The sequence below is a fragment of the Rhinatrema bivittatum genome, chromosome 3 (genome assembly GCF_901001135.1).
Source record: "Rhinatrema bivittatum chromosome 3, aRhiBiv1.1, whole genome shotgun sequence".
NCBI classification, from domain to species: domain Eukaryota; kingdom Metazoa; phylum Chordata; class Amphibia; order Gymnophiona; family Rhinatrematidae; genus Rhinatrema; species Rhinatrema bivittatum.
In genome coordinates this window covers 389,566,735-389,588,869 of record NC_042617.1, presented here as the reverse complement: position 1 = coordinate 389,588,869, position 22,135 = coordinate 389,566,735, and the positions used below count along the sequence as shown (strand labels likewise).

At 42.9% G+C, this 22,135-nt stretch overlaps 1 protein-coding gene across 5 annotated transcripts in view; it reads left to right on the top strand.

The window, feature by feature from the left end:
* Positions 1-22,135, top strand: part of RIMS1 (regulating synaptic membrane exocytosis 1) — a 697,371-nt gene that overhangs the window by 575,738 nt on the left and 99,498 nt on the right. For 3 of the 5 annotated variants that reach the window (XM_029595629.1, XM_029595630.1, XM_029595628.1), the window contains one exon: positions 16,572-16,807. The exons of the other annotated variants lie outside the window; for them this stretch is intronic. In XM_029595629.1, the coding sequence (XP_029451489.1) occupies positions 16,572-16,807 (236 nt within the window). The remainder of the gene's footprint in view (positions 1-16,571; positions 16,808-22,135) is intronic. 5 annotated transcript variants of the gene reach the window in all.

The window sequence follows — 22,135 nt, the reverse complement described above, 5'->3', positions numbered from 1 at the left end:
TTACTTACCTCGTTCTTTACTTCCTTTGTTCAATTCTTATTTTTCCATTTACTAATGTAGGGGCAGATATTTTTAAAAAGTTGAGCTCCTAAATTTAGGCCTCCTATTTATTTTCCTAGATTTAGACTCTGAAATTAGGTGCCTAATTCTGGAAATTAGTGCTAAGCTCCTATCTGTATTTTCCTACCTTAACTCCACCCTCGTATCCACCCGCTTTTTGTATTCTAAATTTAAGCTCCTGATGAAATTAGGGGGCTGATATTCAAAAAAAGCTGAGCTCCTAAATTTAGGCCTCTAAATTAGATCCTAAGTTAGGCACCTATTTTCAGCTGAACTTAGTTGCCCAAGTTTTTGGTTGAAAAATCACATAAATATAGGGCCCTAAAAGTTAGGTTCCTAAATATAGGGCTGCTATTTATTTTCCTAGATTTAGACTCTAAAATTCAGTGCCTAGTTCTGAAAATCAGTGCTAAGTCCCTAAATTTATTTTCCCGCCCCACTTTTAGGAAACTAAGGGCCTCATTTTCCATCCGGATCGCATGCGATAAGGGACGTTTCGCACGCGAAAAGTCCCTTATCGCGTGCGATACCAAAATGGGGGCGGAGTTGGCCCCGGAAGAGGAGGAATTGGGGCGTCACCAGGGACGACTCCGCGAAGACGCCACGGATGACGAAAAGGTAAGGCCCTTTTCGCGTCCGAGTTCGTGCCCAATAGCTACATCTTCTATGGTGGTGCTATTGGGTGCGAAACTGGCAGCGATCGCACCGCGACGGTGCGATCGCTGACAGCTAGCGCAGGCCCGCCCCCCGTTTTGTCCCCCCGCCCCTCATTCTCTAAAGTATCTCAGGCCTGCGATACTTTAGAAAATGAGGCCCTAAATGTAGAACCCTAATGAAACTAGGATCCTAAATTTAGGAACTCTGACCTAAAGTGCTAATTTAGGGGACTACCTCCAAAAGTTAGGAATCTAAACTCTTTGAAAATTGACCCCTTAGCAGCAATCTCACCTGTACTCCTCTACTTTTGTTTGCTATTTTCTGTATGTTGTCTGATTTATTCAGGGCTTTTATCCCTTTAGGTCTTATTTTGTTTATCTCATTTGTTTTTCCTTGTGGAGGAAAGCAATGTATGCCCCCTCTTCTTGCCTGGTTTAAATACTGGTCTAAGTAGGACTTGAAAAGTTGACTAAAGAATGTAGTGCCATTCTTGTATGAATGTAAACCATCCCATTTGTAAAGATTCTTATCCCTCTAGATACATCCACAATTACCAAAGTACCCAAAACTGTCCCCCTTCCACCCCCACTGCACCAGTCTTTCAACCATGAATTAAAGACCTTTTTGAGGACAATTTCCTGGATCACATAATTAGACATTGACCTGTAGCCTGTATTTTGTAAATGAAACCAATGCCATATAAAGAAGGAGCAATACTAAGAATGTTATAGATTGGCCAACTTGCCTAATACCTTGAACTGCTTTTGAATGTTTACTAGTTCATCATTTTCCTAATCATTTGTACCTAGGTGTACAATTAATTTCTCCCTTTGAACTTTCTCTATTCTATGGACTCTGCCCACGTTTACAATCTAAGGCACTTGGAAGGGAAATAATTTCCCTCTCCTTATGGTTATGTCCCACTTTTGTACTCCTCACTATGAAGTTTTCTATCAGAATATGTTCATTTTTCCTTTATGGCTCTAACCCCCGCGACAACGCTATAACGCATGTGTTATTTATTGCATCATGAGATGCAAATGCAAATTTTTAAATTTTAGTCAAAGGGGAGGAGTTTATGAAAATGAGGGGCATTTAATGCTGCATGTAATAGTGTAGTGCACATTATAACACTGGAATTAACTACACATTATTTCTTGACGTTAAGCTATGCAATATGCCTGAAATGGGAATTGTGATAAATAGCACAAATTCTGTTTTGGGCATTTTTGGAGAGAGGAGAGACAAGGGGGGGAGAGGGAGAGAGAGTGTCTGGGATGGCACACATATTATTCATCTCTTTATACCACTATAGGAAGGTCATCTAGTAACTCAAGGTGAGGTTTTGGCAGTGGTCTAGGGTTTTGTGGCTAGTTTTACGTGCACAATAAGATGCACGAACAGCACAGTACACATCATTGTAGATTTGACATGATTTGGAATGAGGGAAAAGTACATAAAAACGAGATTTCTACAATGTACTCTCACCCTAGCTTGATAGAACCCAGGTAGAGGATGCATCAAGATAGGGTGAGAGTACATTGTAGAAATCTCATCTTTGTGTACCTTTCCTCATTCCAAATCATGTCAGATCTTCACTGATGTGTACTGTGCTGTTCGTACATCTGATTGTGCATGTAAAACTGGCCCCAAAACCCTATACCACCACCAAAACCTCATGTCGACTTACTAGATGACTCTCTTATGGTGATATAAATAGTTGACTATTATGAGAGCCTTATAAAGAGTCAGTCTCTCTCTCTCTCTTCTCTCTCTCTCCATCTCTCTCTCTCTCTCTCTTGCCGAAAATAAGGAAATGCCTGTCTGGATACCTAACCACACTCCTTATTTTGGGTGAAATTTATAGCATTTGGATGAATCTAGGGGTAAGTTAGCCAGATAAGCAGCGCAGTAATACTCACTACCTGCCTGTAAGTAAGTTTAGGGGGGTAGGGACCTGTCTGCTACAGGACACTTCCCACTTTACTTCACAATCTTAGGTTCATGAAAAAAACAATGTGTTCTCCTCGGAAACAGACTTTTATTTATCAGATTTGGCAACTACTGAATATAATACCCTGGCCACTAATCACCAATGGGACAGAAACCTTATTCTGCTTAATTTATAAATACTTATGGCTAACTTACTTACCCCTGGTCTGAACTTCAGACGATATCCCTCTGTTCATCTCTGAAGCAGACGCTGGCTGGAGGTCTGGAGAATGTGGGCAGAGCAGAAGGCTTGCTTCCTGGGTTTGGTACTGGCAGACCTGGCAACAGGTCCAGGAAGAAGACTTGTTTCTGGGTCTGGTACTTGCCAGGCTGCCTGGGACTTGCTCTTGGCCCCTCACTGTCTCAGACTCCATGTCACTCTCTGACCCTAATCAGGGCATCTCCTCTCTCTGCTCTCCTGGCCACACCTAATCTTCTCTTTCCTCAACAGCATGGGGTGCTAGTCTCTCTTTTGGCTCACTCCCTTCTCCTTATTTGCCCCCCCCCCCCCATCTTATACTTTCCAGCTGATAAAAATGCATAAGCTCCTGCTTAAACATGTGGTGGATGGGGGGTCTTTGCCACATTGCAGGTCTTTTCCCCCTCCCCATTTATTTGGGGGGGGGGGGGGTCCTGCTATGTCTTGGACCAAAGCCAGTGGATCACTTGAACTCAGGGTCTCTGTCCTCCATCAAGTTGTATGCCAGGGTCAGAATTTTCTCTGTCTCAGACTTCCCCCCCTTCATGCAAGAGTGAGGGTCTTTCTGACCTCTGGACTCCCTTGGCCAGTCCATGATTCCAGCTTATGAGCTTAAATTGTTGCATTGTCCCTCTGCCTTGGTCTTATTTACACAGGAGCTTACAAAAAGGCAGATCTTGATAGCATCCTTCAGTTTAACATTCTCATCTGGGCAAAGTTTCTTTTCTTAGCTGTGACAGTGTTTTGGCCTGTCAGCACACTGGTCTGCATACTTCTTTGGTGATTATGATTCATATTAGTTGCTTTCAGTAGTAAAATATGGGATATCTCCCTACATTTATTTATTTAAAATCTTTTCTATACCGTCGTTAAGTAAATTTACCAGTTCCCTCTTCTTAAGCGGGATGATCCAATAATGGAGCTTATCTTGCTTAAGCTTTACTATCAGGCTACTATGCAGGCCTCAGCTGTATGACATGTATAACCACCTGACTAGTGAAACACGGGGTCCGTGTCGGGGGACCCTTTAAAAGACTGATTTATATACAAGTGAAGTTGCCGTATATGAATTGATACAATAAATTTATAACCTTGACCAACAAGAGACTTTCTGCACTTGTCGTGTGTACACTAATATTGCTGGGTGCAGCACAAGCTCCAGCAGTGGTATTCAGGTAGAAATTAGTTACATTTCCTTTTTGTAGATATGTTTCTTTTAAATTCTCACATACTCTAGAGATCTGGAATTGCACATCTTCTTTCTTAATGAAAACCTGCGTGATCTTCACTAATGCTTCATTTTCTAATTCTACGAAATCTAATTGCGCATCTGCTGTAATCTATGTGGATAAACGTGGTCTATCCTATCTCGGGAAACTCCAGACTATAAGTAAGTTTAGGGGTGCAAGGACCTGTCTGCTACAGGACACTTCCAGTTCACCTCCCACTTTACTTCACGATCCTAAGTTCAGGAAAAAGACAATGTGTTCTCCTCAGAAATAGACTTTTATTTATCAGATTTGGCAGGATTTAGCATTTGAAAGATAACAATTCCTGTCTATAACATCCTGGCCACTAAGCACCAGTTTACCCTAAGAAAGTTCTGTCCCATGGATGGTTTCAAAGATGCCATAAACCTTAGCCTGCTTAATATATTAATAATTATGGCTAACTTACTCACCAGTGGTCCCAACTTCAGGACATATCCCTCTGTTCACTCTGAAGCAGATGCTGGATGGAGGTCTGGAGAATGTAGGTAATGGAGGAGGCTTGCTTCCTGGGTTTGGTACTGGTAGAGCTGATGGCTAGTCGGGGAAGGAAGCTTGCTTCTGGGTCTGGTACTTGCCAGGCTGTCTGGGGCTTGCTCTCTGCTACTCACCATCTCAGACTCCGTGTCACTCTCCAACCCTTCAGTGTCTCCTCTCTTCAGTCTCCTCTCCCCAGTATCCTGGCCACACCTAGTCTTCTCCTTCCTCGATAGCAGGGGGTGCTGGTCTCTCCTTTTGGCTCTCTCCCTTCTCCTTATTTGCCTCCATCTTATACTTTCCAGCTGATAAATATGCATAAGCTTCTGCATAATTATGTGGTGGATAGGGGGTATTTGCCACATTGCAGGTCTTTTTCCCCTCCCGGCCATTTGGCACTGTGCCCGGGATTGTGGGCAGGCCATCGGCCAGTGCTCGCAACCTACGCCTGCCCAGAGGCAGGCGCAACTTATAAAATAAAGGTTAGGTGGGGTTTTAGGTAGGGCTGGGGGGTGGGTTAAATAGGGGAAGGGAGGGGAAGATGGTGGGGGCAGAAGGAAATTTCCCTCCAAGGCTGCTCCGATTTCGGAGCAGCCTCGGAGGGAACAGTGAAAGCCATCGAGGCTCCCCTAGGGCTCGGCGCATGCAAGGTGCACTAGTATGCACCACCTTGCGCGTGTCGACGCCAAATTTTATAACATGCGCGTGACTGCGCATGTATGTCACCCATTCTGAAAAGCCTACACTGGCTTCCCGTTAAATTCAGAATTCTTTTTAAAGTGCTCTCAATAACCCACAAGGCACTACACAACTTGGCACCACTCGAGCTCAAAATCCCTCTCCAATTCCACACATCCACCAGACCAGTAAGACAAGCCTATAAAAACAACCTGCACATACCACCGATGAAGTCAGCATTAAGCAAAAGAGCCTTCTCCACAGCGGGCCCCAAAATCTGGAACACTCTCCCACCAGAACTCAGATCAGTGCAATGCTTATCTACTTTTAAAAAAAGACTCAAGACTTGGTTATTCAACCAAGCGTTCCCATAACCCCGCGGAACTTCCCTGCCAATGATCCTCTCGGTGGTAATCCACCTGAGAGCTATTCAGATCATCTATAGAACACACGTAAACTTTGGCAGTCGAGGATCATAACCTAGTCTTATAATTAGCACTGTTTATTTAACCTACATTAGGCACTGTATCTTTACTTACGCCTACATTAGGCAATGTATCTTTTACTGGTTAACCCCATATATACCTATCCAAGTTATATCTACCTGTTCATTGTAAGACATTTACTTGTAAATGCGATTGTTCTGTTATAATGTAAACCGAGTTGATCAGTAATTCTGTTATTGGAAAGTCGGTATATAAAAATGCTAAATAAATAAATAAATATGTTATAAAATCGGGCGTACATTTGTGCTCACTGGGTTGCGCACAAATGTATGCCCTCTGATTCCTGAGGCCTAAAATCCGGCCCTCTGATTCCTGAGGCTCCCAGTGTGAGTTTGTTTTCTACATAAGAACATAAGAACATAAGAAAATGCCATACTGGGTCAGACCAAGGGTCCATCAAGCCCAGCATCCTGTTTCCAACAGTGGCCAATCCAGGCCATAAGAACCTGGCAAGTACCCAAAAACTAAGTCTATTCCATGTAACCATTGCTAATGGCAGTGGCTATTCTCTAAGTGAACCTAATAGCAGGTAATGGACTTCTCCTCCAAGAACTTATCCAATCCTTTTTTAAACACAGCTATACTACCTGCACGAACCACATTCTCTGGCAACAAATTCCAGAGTTTAATTGTGCGTTGAGTAAAAAAGAACTTTCTCCGATTAGTTTTAAATGTGCCCCATGCTAACTTCATGGAGTGTCCCCTAGTCCTTCTACTATCTGAAAGAGTAAATAACCGATTCACATCTACCCGTTCTAGACCTCTCATGATTTTAAACACCTCTATCATATCCCCCCTCAGTCGTCTCTTCTCCAAGCTGAAAAGTCCTAATCTCTTTAGTCTTTCCTCATAGGGGAGTTGTTCCATTCCCCTTATCATTTTGGTAGCCCTTCTCTGTACCTTCTCCATCGCAATTATATCTTTTTTGAGATGCGGCGACCAGAATTGTACACAGTATTCAAGGTGCGGTCTCACCATGGAGCGATACAGAGGCATTATGACATTTTCCGTTTTATTCATCATTCCTTTTCTAATAATTCCCAACATTCTGTTTGCTTTTTTGACTGCCGCAGCACACTGAACCGACGATTTCAATGTGTTATCCACTATGACACCTAGATCTCTTTCTTGGGTTGTAGCACCTAATATGGAACCCAACATCGTGTAATTATAGCATGGGTTATTTTTCCCTATATGCATCACCTTGCACTTTTCCACATTAAATTTCATCTGCCATTTGGATGCCCAATTTTCCAGTCTCACAAGGTCTTCCTGCAATTTATCACAATCTGCTTGTGATTTAACTACTCTGCACAATTTTGTGTCATCTGCAAATTTGATTATCTCACTCGTCGTATTTCTTTCCAGATCATTTATAAATATATTGAACAGTAAGGGTCCCAATACAGATCCCTGAGGCACTCCACTGTCCACTCCCTTCCACTGAGAAAATTGCCCATTTAATCCTACTCTCTGTTTCCTGTCTTTTAGCCAGTTTGCAATCCATGATGGTTTACACTTACTTTTGAGGTGACTGTTTCTCCCTTGTACAACTTTTACAATTTGATAGAGGTGTGCATCCATTTTCCACGTATTTGTAATCCGCAACTTATTTTTTGCTATCTGTTAAATATGTGGGGAGGCGAAACGCATCGCGACTCCCCACGTATTAAACAGATTTCTGTTTTATTCGGCCTCCTAAATAAAAATTTAATCCCCCCCACCCTCCTGACCCCCCCCAAGACTTACCAAAACTCCCTGTTGGTCCAGCGGGGAGTCAGGAAGCCATCGCTGCACTCGTTTGCCGGTTTCATCACGGCGCCGATAGCCTGTGTCACAGGGGCTACCGGTGCCATTGGTCAGTCCCTATCACATGGTCACTGGCGCCATCTTGGGCTCCTACCATGTGACAGGGGCTGACCAATGGCACCGGTAGCCCCTGTGACATAGTATGGGCAAAGGCTATCGGCACCATTTTGAGTCCTGGCGTCGGACGGCAGGTCGCTCCGGGACCCCCGTTGGACCCACAGGGACTTTTGGCCAGCTTGGGGGGGCCTCCTGACCCCCACAAGACTTGCCAAAAGTCCAGCGGGGGTCCGGGAGCGACCTCCTTTCACGCCGGCCGTCGGATCCCAAAACTCAAAATGGCGCCGATCGCCTTTTTGCCCATACTATGTCACAGGGGCTACCGGTGCCATTGGTCAGCCCCTGTCACATGGTAGGAGCACAAGATGGTGCCAGTAACCTTGTGATAGGGACTGACCAATGGCACCGGTAGCCCCTGTGACACAGGCTATTGGCGCCATGATGAAACCGGCAAACGAGTGCAGCGATGGCTTCCTGACTCCCTGCTGGACCACCAGGGAGTTTTGGTAAGTCTTGGGGGGCGCCAGTGCGGGGGGATTGTAGTTAATTTAGTAGTAACGTATTTACAGATTGACAACTTATTGAATTCTCCATACTTCCGCATGAAACGGAATTGACCCCCCCACGAATACGTATCACGTACGCAACGAAAACCTTTTGCCTGCACATCCCTACAATTTGAATATTTTTGACATTTTGATTGAAATTAGAGCAACCCTTTGGTATTATGAGAGTGCTTCATCTTCATTGTTTTATTGACATTCTGTTTTCTGGGCTTCCCAGTGTTTATAAATAATAAGCATTATCACATTGATTTTTTGATAATTTTTTAAATAACTATGGGCCTCATTTACTAAGCATTTTTCCCATAGATACAGAATGATAGAAAAGTCTTTGTAACTCAGGCCCTCTGTTTCTTGAGTTTGTTGTTTTCGTTTGGGTATCTTATTTTATTGATCTAAGAACCATGCCCTTTAAGAATTTTTCTACTTTTAGAGTACTGATTTTTTTTTCTCTAAATAATTATTTCTGTGAAAATTTAGAATACTATTAGCAAATCAGTGGTGCAGAATTGAAACCAGTCCTTGATGTTGCATCAACACAATAGCAGTGATTAGGAAGCCCCATGTGGTTTGAGAAGCCTGAAGATGAAGCGAGGTAATCTCTCACTCTCTCTCTGTACAGCTCAGAGCAGCATGCAGGCTGGCAATCACAGGCCAGTTAGCCTGACCTCTGTCATGGAGAAGTTAAAGAAATCATTAATAAAAGAAAAGGTTGTGGTAAATCTTCGGTCTAGCAAATTGCAGGATATGGGACAGCATAGGAAGATGACATGGCAGAATATATACAGTTGTCAAAAATGTATACAATGTCATTTGTTGATTTTGCACAATTCAACCCTCTCAAATGGGAAACTTTTATATAGATTATTAATGATCACTGTTATGAGGTAGGTAGTATTTTCTAATTAATACTACTATAATTGCTGTTAGTCTACTTGAATACATAGAAATAAAGGTCAACAAATAAGTTGTAAGTGATACCTTTTTACTGGATTAACTTAATATATTGACTAGCTTTCCAGAGCTATACTGCTTTCCTCAAATCAGTGAATTGACACTAAAGAACCTTTGTACAGCCCCCAAGCTGGAACACAAAGCACTATTCACCCACACATTTGCCCAGCTTTTGTTTGCCTTTCAGAAGCATCTACCCTGAATATATGCAATCCTGCATTCTGCCTAGGGCCGGAGTAAATCCAAGCTGCCTCCACTTTTATCCACACAGCTCCCTTTATTCTATAAGAGGAATTGTGTCCAAATTATTTTCTTTTCCTTCCACGGAAATTTATGGGATCCAGGCTGTGATGCCTTCTTTTCTTTTACTGTTTTATATTTCATGCATGTGACATATGAAAGAAGTAAAAGTACAGCGATCTCAAAAGGTACCAATGTAGTGGCCTTCTGACCACTTTTAAAGAGAGTAATGCTTTCTTTATCTGAGATCATGGCACTCATTTTTTTTTAAAAGTGCTTTGGTAAACCAGCCTAACAATGTCATTAACTACACATACTCTTTCCTGTCATTCATATCTCATCCTCACATCCTCCCTCACACACACATACATTACACAGGGATTTTAGACATGCAAACGTAATAATGTACTCAAAACCATCAATCATTCTCCCCCATAGCCTTAGACAGCATGTCTCAAATAAATCTTTGAATCTAATGAATAGGAAAGCACTCATTCACTGTAGTCAGGTATCACTCTTCCAAGCACACTCAGGACTCACAATCAAACTATGTATTCTGTGAAGAGAAAAGAATCCTTACATTTCAATGTGTTGCCATACAAAAACAGCAGGTGCCGTCCTATTGCAAGCAACAAAGAATCACAGCCAACGAATTGAATCAAACTATAATAACAGCAAATGCAAGATATAAAGAACATATGCAAAAGCACTAGGCATACATTCAGTGCCGGCAGAGGCATTAGGCAGGGTAGGTGGTGACTAGGGAGCTGGAAGTAGGTAGGAGAGCAGAGTAGCTGGTAAGGGTCTCAGTTTTGAAAGCTCGGACAAGATGAGAAGTGGCGCGGGTGAGGCACAGAGCTGGCGGGCATTTTCCATTTTTGGCTATGTATTTCTTTGGGGAGCTGAGGTTGTTTATCGTGTGCGATGAGAGAGAGTGAAATCACGGTCACGTGCCATCACCGCCTCAGGCGGCTGGACATGCTTCCACTGGCACTGCATACAGTAATATAAAACTTTGAACTGTAGAGGACACAGAGAAATGGCCACACCCCAGCCCCTACCACATCAGCATGTCAGACTTAGCACAGAGACCATAGGAAAGCATATGTCAGGCACACAGCCAGCAGTTAGCATGGGAAATAACATGAGGAAAATGCAAAGGGATATACTCACAGGATATTTACATGTCTTTCTGCTGCTTTTTTCCCCATGATATCCTATGGCATCAGGCTGTGTAGCTGTTCCAGAGCCTCCTGAGAAACCGGTTTTCAGATTTGAGATAGCATATAATCTGTTCACCACAGCCTCCTTTCCGGGATCTAAATGGATGGATGAACTCCCTAAATCAATATACTTAACAATGACAAAGACACCTTCTTTTATATCTTATGACCTTCAGAGATTTTTATTTTGCAAATCTCAGAGCCTGACACTAATGTCTTTCTGCTGCCAGTCAATTGAAAACTGTGGAAACCACGGTGCTGCCACAGTTACCAGCTGCAGAAGGAAGTAAGGGCTGCCTGCACCTCGGAGCCTCCATCAGACTTGCAAAATAAAAAGCATGCAAATCAATAGGTCAAGTTACAATAGATTTATTTCCTAAACAATCACTTCAGTGCAATTAAAGCATACATTTAAAAAATCAATGCATTAAACAGAATTATGTACTCTACTCTCTGTACTTTGTGTCTTGCCATTGAGGAAAGATGAACTAAATGTTGGTGTATATTTGTTTAAAAATTATTATTATTATTATTATGCTTTGTTATAGTAATCAGTGTAATCCTCCTCCCATGTCTTCACTACAAAGTGGGTGGGACACGTGGTATGGTTCATTCCTGAGCAGGGGGGCAGTTTGTCTTTTAGACCCTGGGATGCAATGACTTGGAAAACAAAAAACAGGGTCCACACTCCAAATAATGTCCCTACAAAAAATCTTCACAGTAGCAAAGCTTCTTCTACTGAAATGATGTGACAGACTGTGCAATTACTGGGTGAAGAAATAATTACAACAGACAGCATCTCCTTGTGCCACTGTGGAAGGTTCTTCTGCTGTCTAGGCTCTGGGATTCCTTGCACCTTTTAGGACAATCCTGGTACCTGAAATCCTGTGTAGCTGCAATGCTGCTCTGCAGAACTGACTCTGCTCTCTTTCTTTCCTTTAAGTACTGTGTTGGCAGAGACTACTCTCCAATGTGAATTACCTTCCTAGCACCTAGTTACACTGAGTCAATATTAGTCTTATGATTATATATGTCTCTTTTGTACACCACTTCAGGTGTGCCTTTGTTGGGTTGAAGGTTGTGGGTTATAAATCATTTAACTAAATAAATAAATACATGCTAACTTGTAGATTCACAGCAGACTTTTGTCTGGGTCCCAGATCCCTTCTGAACAACTCAGCTGGAATTCCCCTGGACTAAAGACTGGTTCTTTCCTTCCCTGGAAATATAGTACCCAGAGCAAGACCTATTTCCCAATTCTCATTCTTTTTTGTACTCAACTTTAGAACACTAAGAAGAAGAGTGGGAACTGAAACCTTGTGCTTTGCTTTTCTCTTCCTTACTTCATAGTAGGGAGAAAGAGCTCACAGATCCCTTCCTTTGGGTTAGCAGTTGATGCCTGCACACAGCATCTCCATAGCTGTCTATGTGGCTTCTTCAAATACACTCTGAAGTGTCTAGAAACATCTAAAAGGATTGAGGAGCCTAACCTTTGAAGTTGGGTGCATAAATTGGGCCCTTTTGTAAATTCTCTGGGTTAGAACACCTAAAGTAAAGTGACTATTTTTACTAGGCAGCTACATTTAACAATTCTTAAAAAGTAGAAAGGGGTGGGGTCAGTTGAGGGATGAAAATTAGGTACCTAGCATTAATTTCCTGTGCTAAGTACCTAAATTGGGTGGCCAAATCTAATAGGGGTGTGCATTTATTTAAAATTAATGCACAAAATGTGACAAATAATGCCAATTCATTTCATTCAGGAGGCCCCGGAACAAATTGGGATCCGCCGAATGGAACAGACCTTATTTGTTACATTTGTTTTAAATGAATTCATCAGGTCTAGGCCTAGGCATGAGGCCAAGGCCTTGCCTAGGGCATAGGCCGAAGCCCAAAGCCAGGACTGTGGCCTACGCCCAAGTGTGATGCTGGTGCCTTGGCTTGGGCCTAAACCAAGGCCTGAAGCCAGGGCCTCGTCTAAGGCTTAGGCCAAGGTCCAAGGCAAGAGCCATGATCTAAGCCCAAGCACAATGCTGGGTCTTGGCCTAGGCTGGACCTTGGCTGAGCCCCCCCACCCCCCTTCAAACAAAGTTACCTGATCTGTCAGGTATCCATGGAAGCAGCCAGGCCAGATCCTGATGCCTCGGCCTCAGCCTAGGCCATAGACCAGACCCAGGCCCAATGCAGTTGAAGAAAAAAAGATGAGGATGTCAGATCCTGTCAGAGCTGCTCCTAGGCCTGGACTCCAGGTTTGGGCCTGACCCTAGGTCGAGGCCCAGCAGTTGGACCTGGCCTCTGGGCCAGGTCCTGGTGTTGGCCCTGGGTCTGGACCAAGGCCCAGGTATTGAGACCTGGCCTTAGGGCTGGGCCACGGCATAAGCTTTGGCCTAGGTCAAAGCATTGGCCTTGAGTAGGCTGAGTCTGAGGTCATGTGACCTACCGTAGCCTCGCTGGTGGATCCCCACCAGGCCAGATAAACGGGGACCGGGGGAATCTGGCCTTGGCATTTTTTTGGGTGAATGGGAGGCCCCATTTTCAAATTTTTGGATGTTTTAGTTTAGGGGTTTTGTTTTTGTTTTCATGTTTGATTTGTTTTTTTTCACACAAATAAAATGAATCAAACTTTCCGTGAAACAAAATGCATAGGAAAATAATCTCCCGAAAATGAACCAATAAATGAAAATTATTTTTTTTTTGCCTGCATATCCCTAAAATATAAACACTTCTAGATTCTGCAGCAGATCTGCAGCATATAAAAGTGAATCCGGGCAGGGAGGGGCCAACAGCCTGACACATTTCCCTCACCCCAGATTCCTCTTCAAACCTACAATCTGAAAATGCTTCACTGGAGGGTCCTCACCAGCCCTCACCATCTCTCCTCCTTGACAGGATATATCCAGTCACTATTAGGAAGTTGCTGCTTGAACAGACTAGATGTCTGAATAAAGACTGAGCCAAGGTTGGTAAAATCAGGCCTAGCTTTAGAGGTATGCCACTCTAACACAAGCAGGACTGCGAATCTGGATTCAGAGCAGGTACACTGGAGAAGGACTGCAGAGCTGGATGTTGTGCAGGAGCAAGGCCAGATGGGCAGAAGTTCCAGAGAACATATACCCATGTGTCTATTGTACCAGAAAGGATGTTGCTTTCTTATCTTCTATCACCAATCAAGATACCCCCAAAGCTGAACCAATGGGAAATACTTAGGGCATATCTAATTACCTGGCAATTGGAGGCTAAATATCCCTTGACTTTTCCCTGCCTCTGTGGCTCCTCTGAAGCTTCCCAGCCTCTGCTTTCTTGGATTGCCAGTTCAAAGCCTTTCCATCCTGACACTCCAATGCACCCAAAGTCAAAATATTACTTAAAGCATAGCACCGCTGGCTGCATGCTCCCCTCCCAATTTTGTCTGGCTGAAGTCAAAAAAGCAGCACCCCAAAGTCCCCCATCCTGATCTCCCACCCTACTCCGCAAACACTTCCCAGCATTTACCCAAACAAATCTTAAGCTTAGCTGGGAAGAAAAATACTTAAATGCTGCCAGCTAGTCATCTAGTGTTGCTCTGACAACAACACTGGCAGCATCTGCTACTAGCATCACTGTCAGAACAATGCTGAACGTCTCCAGGAGGGATGTCTGGCAGCACCCTGAATTGCTCTGACAGAACTTGAACAAACCTTCTCAGTTGATTTTATGTCACAGTGTCTCCAGCAGCAAAAGGCAGGCTAGAAGTGCAGAAGACATTTCCAGCAATAATTAATAACCCGCTATTACAGTTCATGCTTCACCACTAGGAATCTAATTTTTGTTTTATATCAATAGAAAATACCAGAATGTTGAAAATTGTGAAATCTCTATGGCAAAATGCACAATGCTTGCTGAATCATGATCTTTTTGGATGATTTTGAATCTAATGGCTTAATTTAGCAATAGTGACCTCTGAAACAGATTAAAGTCTTAAGCAAACTTCCTTCAGATAGTCATTTTTAAGGCACTGTTACTTAAAAAAACACTGTACCATTTGTAATTAGTTCAATGTGTGAAGCAATTTGCAAAGTTTTGTTATAGAAATGAGGAAAAAAGTGAATAATATGATAGTAATAAAGGTCGAAACTTTATTGACTGGTATGACTGCTCACAAATTTCAATCTTGTGCTAATTCAACTAATTTTTGGTTAAAAGTTGCACATAACAAGCACATTTTTTTCTACATTTGATTTAATTTCATCCTCAGTTGTCCTGCTCAGGGCCATCTTTAGGCCAGTGTGAATGATGTATCTGCAAAGATCCCTGAGTAGGGAATATCCCTAAAGACAGGTGCTGAAGCAGAGGAGAACTGATCTGGTTCCCAGATGGGACTAGACAGAGGGAGGAGAAGTATCATCATAGCAGATTCTTTGGTCCCGCATATGATCAACCCGAGGAAGAAAGAGCACAACTTCCGATTCTTGTAGCTCAAGGTCAAATGGAAGGAGGAGGAGTGGCAACAAAGTCAGGTCTTGATTGTGTGGGAGCCAGCCAGAGGAAGGATGGATGGTGGGAGTCTATCTCCTCACTCCCATCTAAATCTACACTCCATGTGTTCCAACAAAATAATCTTTTTTTCAAAACTCGCAGGCTGGTACTAACTGAGATCAGTGCCAGTAGGATTAGGAAGGGCAAGCTCCTGAGTTTTGAAAATGCCCATGGTGCTAGTACACAGAGTGTAGGTGCCATTGGAAGTGGAGGGATAGTTTCCACTGCTTAAATTAGCAGATGGGTAGAGGGCACTCCATATTAAAGGACAGGAAACTGGGGGACAGAGAAAGAATACAAACAGAAGCTATGGAATAAAGGCTGGAGATCAAGGCTGGGTGGGAGACTGAGCTAGAGGCTGGTTGATGGAGAAGTGGGATAGAGGAGATCATGGAGGATGGAGTAGAAGGTAAAGAGAAGGTTATACAGGAAGAGTTGAAGAAAGGAGTAAAGCTTGTGTGGGGAGGAGTAGGAGAAGAGAATGATGGTAGGGGTGTATTTCTCTGTAGCTATATACTAAGTTCTGACAGCATCTTTACTTGAAAAAAGGTTAATGCAAGTTCTGTTACTTTCTATTATCTTCTAAATCTGTGTAATTTAAGAAAACAGAAGAATGGCTATACAAGGGGTGTCAAATAAGGTAAAGTTAAATAGTTTTGATGCTATACTTAAATTTGCCATATTTATTGATGCCCCTTATGTAGATAGATAGATAGCTATTAAGAATGGAGATTGAGGGAGAATCCTGCTCAAGTGACAGTCAGTAGATCAATATCTACTGACTGCTGTCATGGTAATGAGAACAATCACATTTTTTCCCGTTTACAACATGATCCACTTCGGACTAATGACAAGAGAGTCACTGAACTGAAAGAAAGCAAGACACCTCTATTTAGCTATTTCTGTATTGTTGCCACTTGTAAGGAACTTCCTGGAAATATTCTGTACACATGTATACTCAGTAGAGTTACCCTCTGATTCTGGTTCATCTTCACAGGTTGAGCCATTTCCGATTTTGTGCATTCATAGTCTTGTCATAGAAAAAAACAATAGAACATTTAGATTTTCATAGAAAAATTAGACCTCCAAGACCACAGAGATGCCTTGAACTAAAAATCAGCAGTGCTACAGCCTTCCGGGGTGACATGAATGCAAATGGTAAACCGTATGTGTATGTATTCTGTATGTAGGGATGAACGAGCATGATTCTGTAGAGTATGAAAGAGAGAAAGAGGCAAACCATTTTTATTGTACCAGCTAAATGTATGGAATGTGTTTCTTCTTTAAATCTGAAGTTTTGCAATGCGCTGCATTACATTGTGGTTCCTGATACTAATTCGTATGCACGTGTATATATTTTTACTTTATAAATATAGTTCGTTTACCCCAAAAATGCAAAGCAGACGGATGGGGACTTCAGGGAGAACTATCACAAAGAGCACAAGTGTGAGTGGAGAGATCTACAAATTGGAGCACAATGATGGGAGCCAGTCAGACACTGCTGTTGGCACAGTTGGAACAGGTGGAAAGAAAAGGAGGTCAAGTTTAAGTGCCAAAGTGGTTGCCATAGTATCCCGGAGAAGCAGAAGCACAACCCAGCTTAGCCAAACAGGTGAGTGGCATATGCCGTTAAGCTTCAAGTTACAATTAATTCACCTGGCAGAGCATCCTACTGACATTAATCCGCATTTTATTTTTTTGAACTGCTCACTTGCATGTGTGAGAAAATAGCATTTGTAGAAAGAAAATTAGAAAGTGCCAGGCTTCTCAAAAACCAAAGTGGAAGTGGGGTCATTGACATTCAGAGAGTGTGTTGCCAGCTGCAAGCTAAAAAAAACCCAAAAAAACCCCCACCCCTCAGCTTTGTCCTGCCCTGCTCTGCCGAGGGAATACATGTGTGTTTCCCTTCTAAATGCTTTAATTTAGAGCTGCTTGCAGATGCACTAAGGACGGCTGTATTTAGATGTGCTTTAGAACTAAATGAATGTAGCTAAAAATAAACTATGTTGAATGCAGAATAGCATTTCGGAACTTAGAATCCCAAATATTCTGAACCTGAAAAGCTAGATGTATGACCCTCGTAACTTTGTAAGTACGGACAGATTTTTGGAAAAGATGGCATTTTGTTTTGTAAGCAGCAGAGACAAAGAGAGAGAGAGAGATACAAGATCATATTCATTAGAAAATACATTAAAATTAGGTCAGTGGATTTTCATAAATAAAGACTGTACCAAGATGCTTCCTTAAGGACTCCATTTGAGCCAATCTAGTTTTTTTTTTAGACATCTTAAAAGCCTGATATATCTAGGTGGCCTGGAGCAAAAAGAAAAAAAAAAGAGGGAAAAAATACAGCATAGGTGAAAGGAATGAAGTGGGCTGCATAAGCTTAAAGTGTCCCTATATTCAGCTTCAGAGTAGTCTGTTAGCTTGAAGCAGTGCAGTCTTCCTTTCATGTAGTCAAGATTAACACAAAGCTGATGGTAAGTAAAAATATTACTCATCTAAATGCTAAGATTGCTTTTTCCTCTTTCTCAGCAAAGCAGGGTGAGCGTTTCAGGCAGCTTTGATCAGGATATATACATCTGTCCATAGGGTTTCTATGTAAACCAATAGAAGCTATTTATTTGGGGTTAAACCAGAGATGGAGAAGGCTTGTTTGGTGTAATTATTTGGAATGCTAGGTAGTGCTGTGCAGAATTTGATAAGAGTCAATAGCGTTGGCTCATGAATACAAGCAAAACATGTGCTCTTACTTTGCACACACTGAATAAGAAAGTTGAATGAGGATTACAGGTACTCGGTAGAGGGTGCGGTGTAAATGGAAATGCTTTTACTGAGGTTTTGTTTTCATTTACTGAGAGTTATACCTTGGTTAGTTAGTGTGTACAGAACAATGGGACATGTATCAGTCTGCCTGCGTTGCTGCAAAGTCTACGGATATTTTTTACTCCCGGGCTTTGCACCAATTCTCAAAGGCAAAAATATCCACACAGTTTAACTTTGAGAATAGCCCCAGGGAGAAATAGAGATTCACATCTGCTTTTCCCGTGGCCAAAACTGTGTGCGTAGTTTTCTCCCTTGATCTAAGCCCTCACTGGATAGAAGTACACAGGTTATGGAACTGTGCACATAATTTTACCCACATACAGAGTGGGCAATTTTCAGAAAGGCACCCCAAGATCCACCTCTCACACAGCGGTGAGTGGGCACTACCAGTAATGGGGTTCCTATGCCAGTCCCTCCCTCTTCTCCATTAGCAAGTCAGATACCCAACCTGCCTTTTGTCCCCCTCCCTCTTTCCCAGCAGGTATGAGTTACTAGCTCCTGGATGGGGGGGGGGGGGGGAAGGTCCCTGCTGCTTGATGGGGTGAGGGTCGGTTGTGTCTAGGCTGGCCACATGGTGACAGCAGAGATTCAATTACCCTAGGGGTGAGCAAACATTTTGAGCAGTGCGCCCCCCCCCCTTCCATTCATGTCATTGGTTGGGGTCTCCCAAGATGGATTACTATATATGTGAGTGTCTGTATATAGATATAGATATAAACACAACCCCCCTCACATACACACTGACACATAATCACACACACTTACATACATATTCACCAAGTAACCATAATGCCAACCAATAGCTCAAAGCCTCCATTTTGTTTTTATTCAAGTTGCTGACAGGACTAAGCTACATACACAGACACGTGGACACAGAGAGGCAGACACCCTGTCCCCAGAGAGACATACAGACAAATAGATACCTCATATTCAGACAAACACAGACACATCCCATGCCCAGATACAGAGAGAGATGCAGGCAGATAAGCCATTATCACCCACTGAGACATAGACCATATAAACAAACCAAAGGACACCAGACACAAAGACCCATACTCCACACCACACTCAGACACGCAGGCCACATACCACAATACTAAGCTTGGGAAATTGTTCAAAAAACTTTGGTGCCAGCCAGAAGTTTTTTGGAACTAAGAAAAATGCCATCCTACCCTCCCCATTTATTTATTTTTTTTTTTTGCTTTTTTTTTTTACTGTTTTCACTAAGTTCTCCTATGTTTCTATTTTTTGTAGTTTGCTCATCTTTTTTATTTTGTCATGTTTTGATTTTTTTATTTAACTTTTTTTTTTTACACTTTTTGCCTTTATTCTCCCTTCCCTAGCTGCTCCCTCTCTCCCCTTCACTTCCTCATTCTCTCTCCTCTTTGCTCATTCTCCTCCCCAACCTCACCACATCTTTTCCCCTGGTGAACAACAGCTGAAATCTTTCTCCCTGGGTAAGGACCCGACAGCAACAGGAACTCCTGTGCTGAGGCCTGAGGTGGCAGCTCTTCCTGGGTTGTGGAATACTTCAGTGGCTGTCCCCATGCCCAGTTTTGCCGCAAAGTAAGCAGCTCTCAAACTGGCCTGACATAGCAGAAGCAACTTTTCTCCCTAGCCCGCCAAAAGAGACACATGGCTAAGCTGTGGCATGTTTACAATGTTGTCACTACGTTCTGGCAACTCTCTCCTTCCTGAGATGGCAGTGCCTCTATGGCACAGAGACTCATCAGCATAGCCATTTTATCTTCCCTGTTTGGGCAGTCAGCATGCCCTGCTTCAGGATTATTCAAGCTCCTCCAGGGGGCCCACCCTCCCAGTTTGCTTACCAATGGATTACCCCTTTCCTACTGGCCCACATGTCAATGAACTTTCTGAGTTCTACTTCAGTATGTCATGGCCCATAGAAACATAGAAATGATGGCAGAAAAAGACCAATCAGCCCATCCAGTCTGCCCAGCAAGCTCCCACACTTATTTTTCCATACTTATCTGTTTCATCAACCACCAAGTTTAGGGCCCTTGTTGGTAACTGTTTGATTCAAATTTCCTGCCATCCCCTGCTATTGATGCAGAGAGTAATGTTGGAGTTGAGGCAAAGGTGAGCATAGGGCTTAATGGTTAAGGGTAATAACCGTTGCATCAAGCAAGTTACCTCGATGCTTGGTTACCCAAACTGCACAGATCAATGCCTTGTTGATTGTTATCTGAATGTAAATTCTGTTTTCCACATTTCCCCCTACTGTTGAAGTAAAGAGCAGTGCTGTATATGCATTGTATATTGATATGATGGGCTGACCGCTCTTTAGGGAGCATGATTAGCCAACTGCCGAAGAAGATGGGGCTGTTTGAAGAGAATAAATGGGAGAGGTATCTGTTCCCTCCTCTTTTGGCTCACTGCTTCCATGCAAACCATATGTAACCAACCCACCCACCTCTTTCTGATGTTTCTTGAAACAGAGATTAGCATTTCTATATTTATTTATTTATTTATTTATTTATTTATTTTTAATTTTTATATACCGATGTTCCTGTATAGAATACATATTGCACCGGTTTACAGAGAACTGAACTGTAGCCCCATTGGAACAAGGTTGCTACGAACTTACAGTGAACAAGTGGAATGCATTAAAAACATGATAGCTAACATAATTGGTACAATTAAAACATATTTACAGTGGAATAAGTGGAACAACGGCTGTGAAGCATCATTCGTCGGACCTTAACTCTCCGGGAACGCCTGGCTGAATAGCCATGTTTTTAGTTTCTTTTTGAAAACCAAAGGGCAGGGTTCTTGGCGGAGGTCTGGTGGGAGCGAGTTCCAAAGGGGAGGACCCGCTGTGGAGAGGGCGCGTTTCCTTAGTGAGGTTTTGGCCAGCTGGGTGTACAGCATGTCCTTGTACGCTCTTCTGATGGGTCTATTAGAAGTGTGTGGCTGCAGTTGGAAGGTTAGGTTGAGGGGGGAGATGTTGTGTAGCGCCTTGTGGATCATCATGAGGGCTTTAAAGAGTATCCTGAATTTAATTGGCAGCCAGTGAAGGTTCTGAAGGATAGGGGTGATGTGTTCCCTTTTGTTGGTGTTTGTGAAGATCCTAGCAGTCGTGTTCTGGACCAACTGAAGTGGTTTGATTGTGTTAGCGGGTAGGCAAAGAAGGAGTGAGTTGCAGTAATCCAATTTCGTAAGGATGATAGATTGTAGTACCAAGCGGAAATCTCGGAGGTGAAGGAGTGGTTTTAGTTTTTTTAATACTTGCAATTTGAAAAAGCATTCCTTGGTGGTGGTGTTTACGAATTTGTTGTTGAGTTAATTGTCGAGCAGCACACCAAGGTCTCTTACATGCGGAGTATGGTCAATTGATGTATTGGAGAGTTGGGAAGAAATTGGGGGGTTGAGAGGAATGCAGTTGTCCGGAGCTATTAGAAGGAATTTGGTCTTGTTTGTGTTAAGGATGAGGTTGAGGCTGTTAAGTAGGTTGTTGATTGCTATAAGGCAGCTGTTCCATTGGGACCATGCTTTGTGGAGTGACTGAGATGGGGATGAGGATCTGTATGTCATCCGCGTATAGGAAGTGCGTTAGCTTGAGGTTGGTGAGTAGATGGAGAGTGGGAGGAGTTAAATATTGAATAGGGTGGGTGACAGGGATGATCCTTGGGGTACCCCCATGTTAGATCTGATTGGGTGTGATTCTTTATTGTTGATCCTTACCTTGTAAAACCTGTTTTCAAGGAAGGATTTGAACCAGTTGAAAGCAGATCCTGTGATGCCAATGTCTGCTAGTCGCTGTAGTAGGGTTGTCTGGTTCACGGTATCGAACGCTGCGGATAGATCCAGAAGTGCGAGAAGAAATGGTTGACCTTTTTCCAGGTTTAGGAGGATGGTGTCCGAGAGAGAGGCTAGTAATGAGTCAGTGTTCAGGGCCTTCCAGAATCCGAATTGAGTTGGAGTGAGGATGTCATTTTCTTCGAGGTATTCGGATAGTTGTCTGTTCACTATCTTCTCCATGAGTTTGGCGATCATAGGAAGGTTAGCTATAGGGCGGAAGTTGGCTGGGTCTGAGGGTGGAAGGTTGGGTTTTTTTAAGAGAGGTTTAAGCATCGCAAGCTTGAGTTGGTCT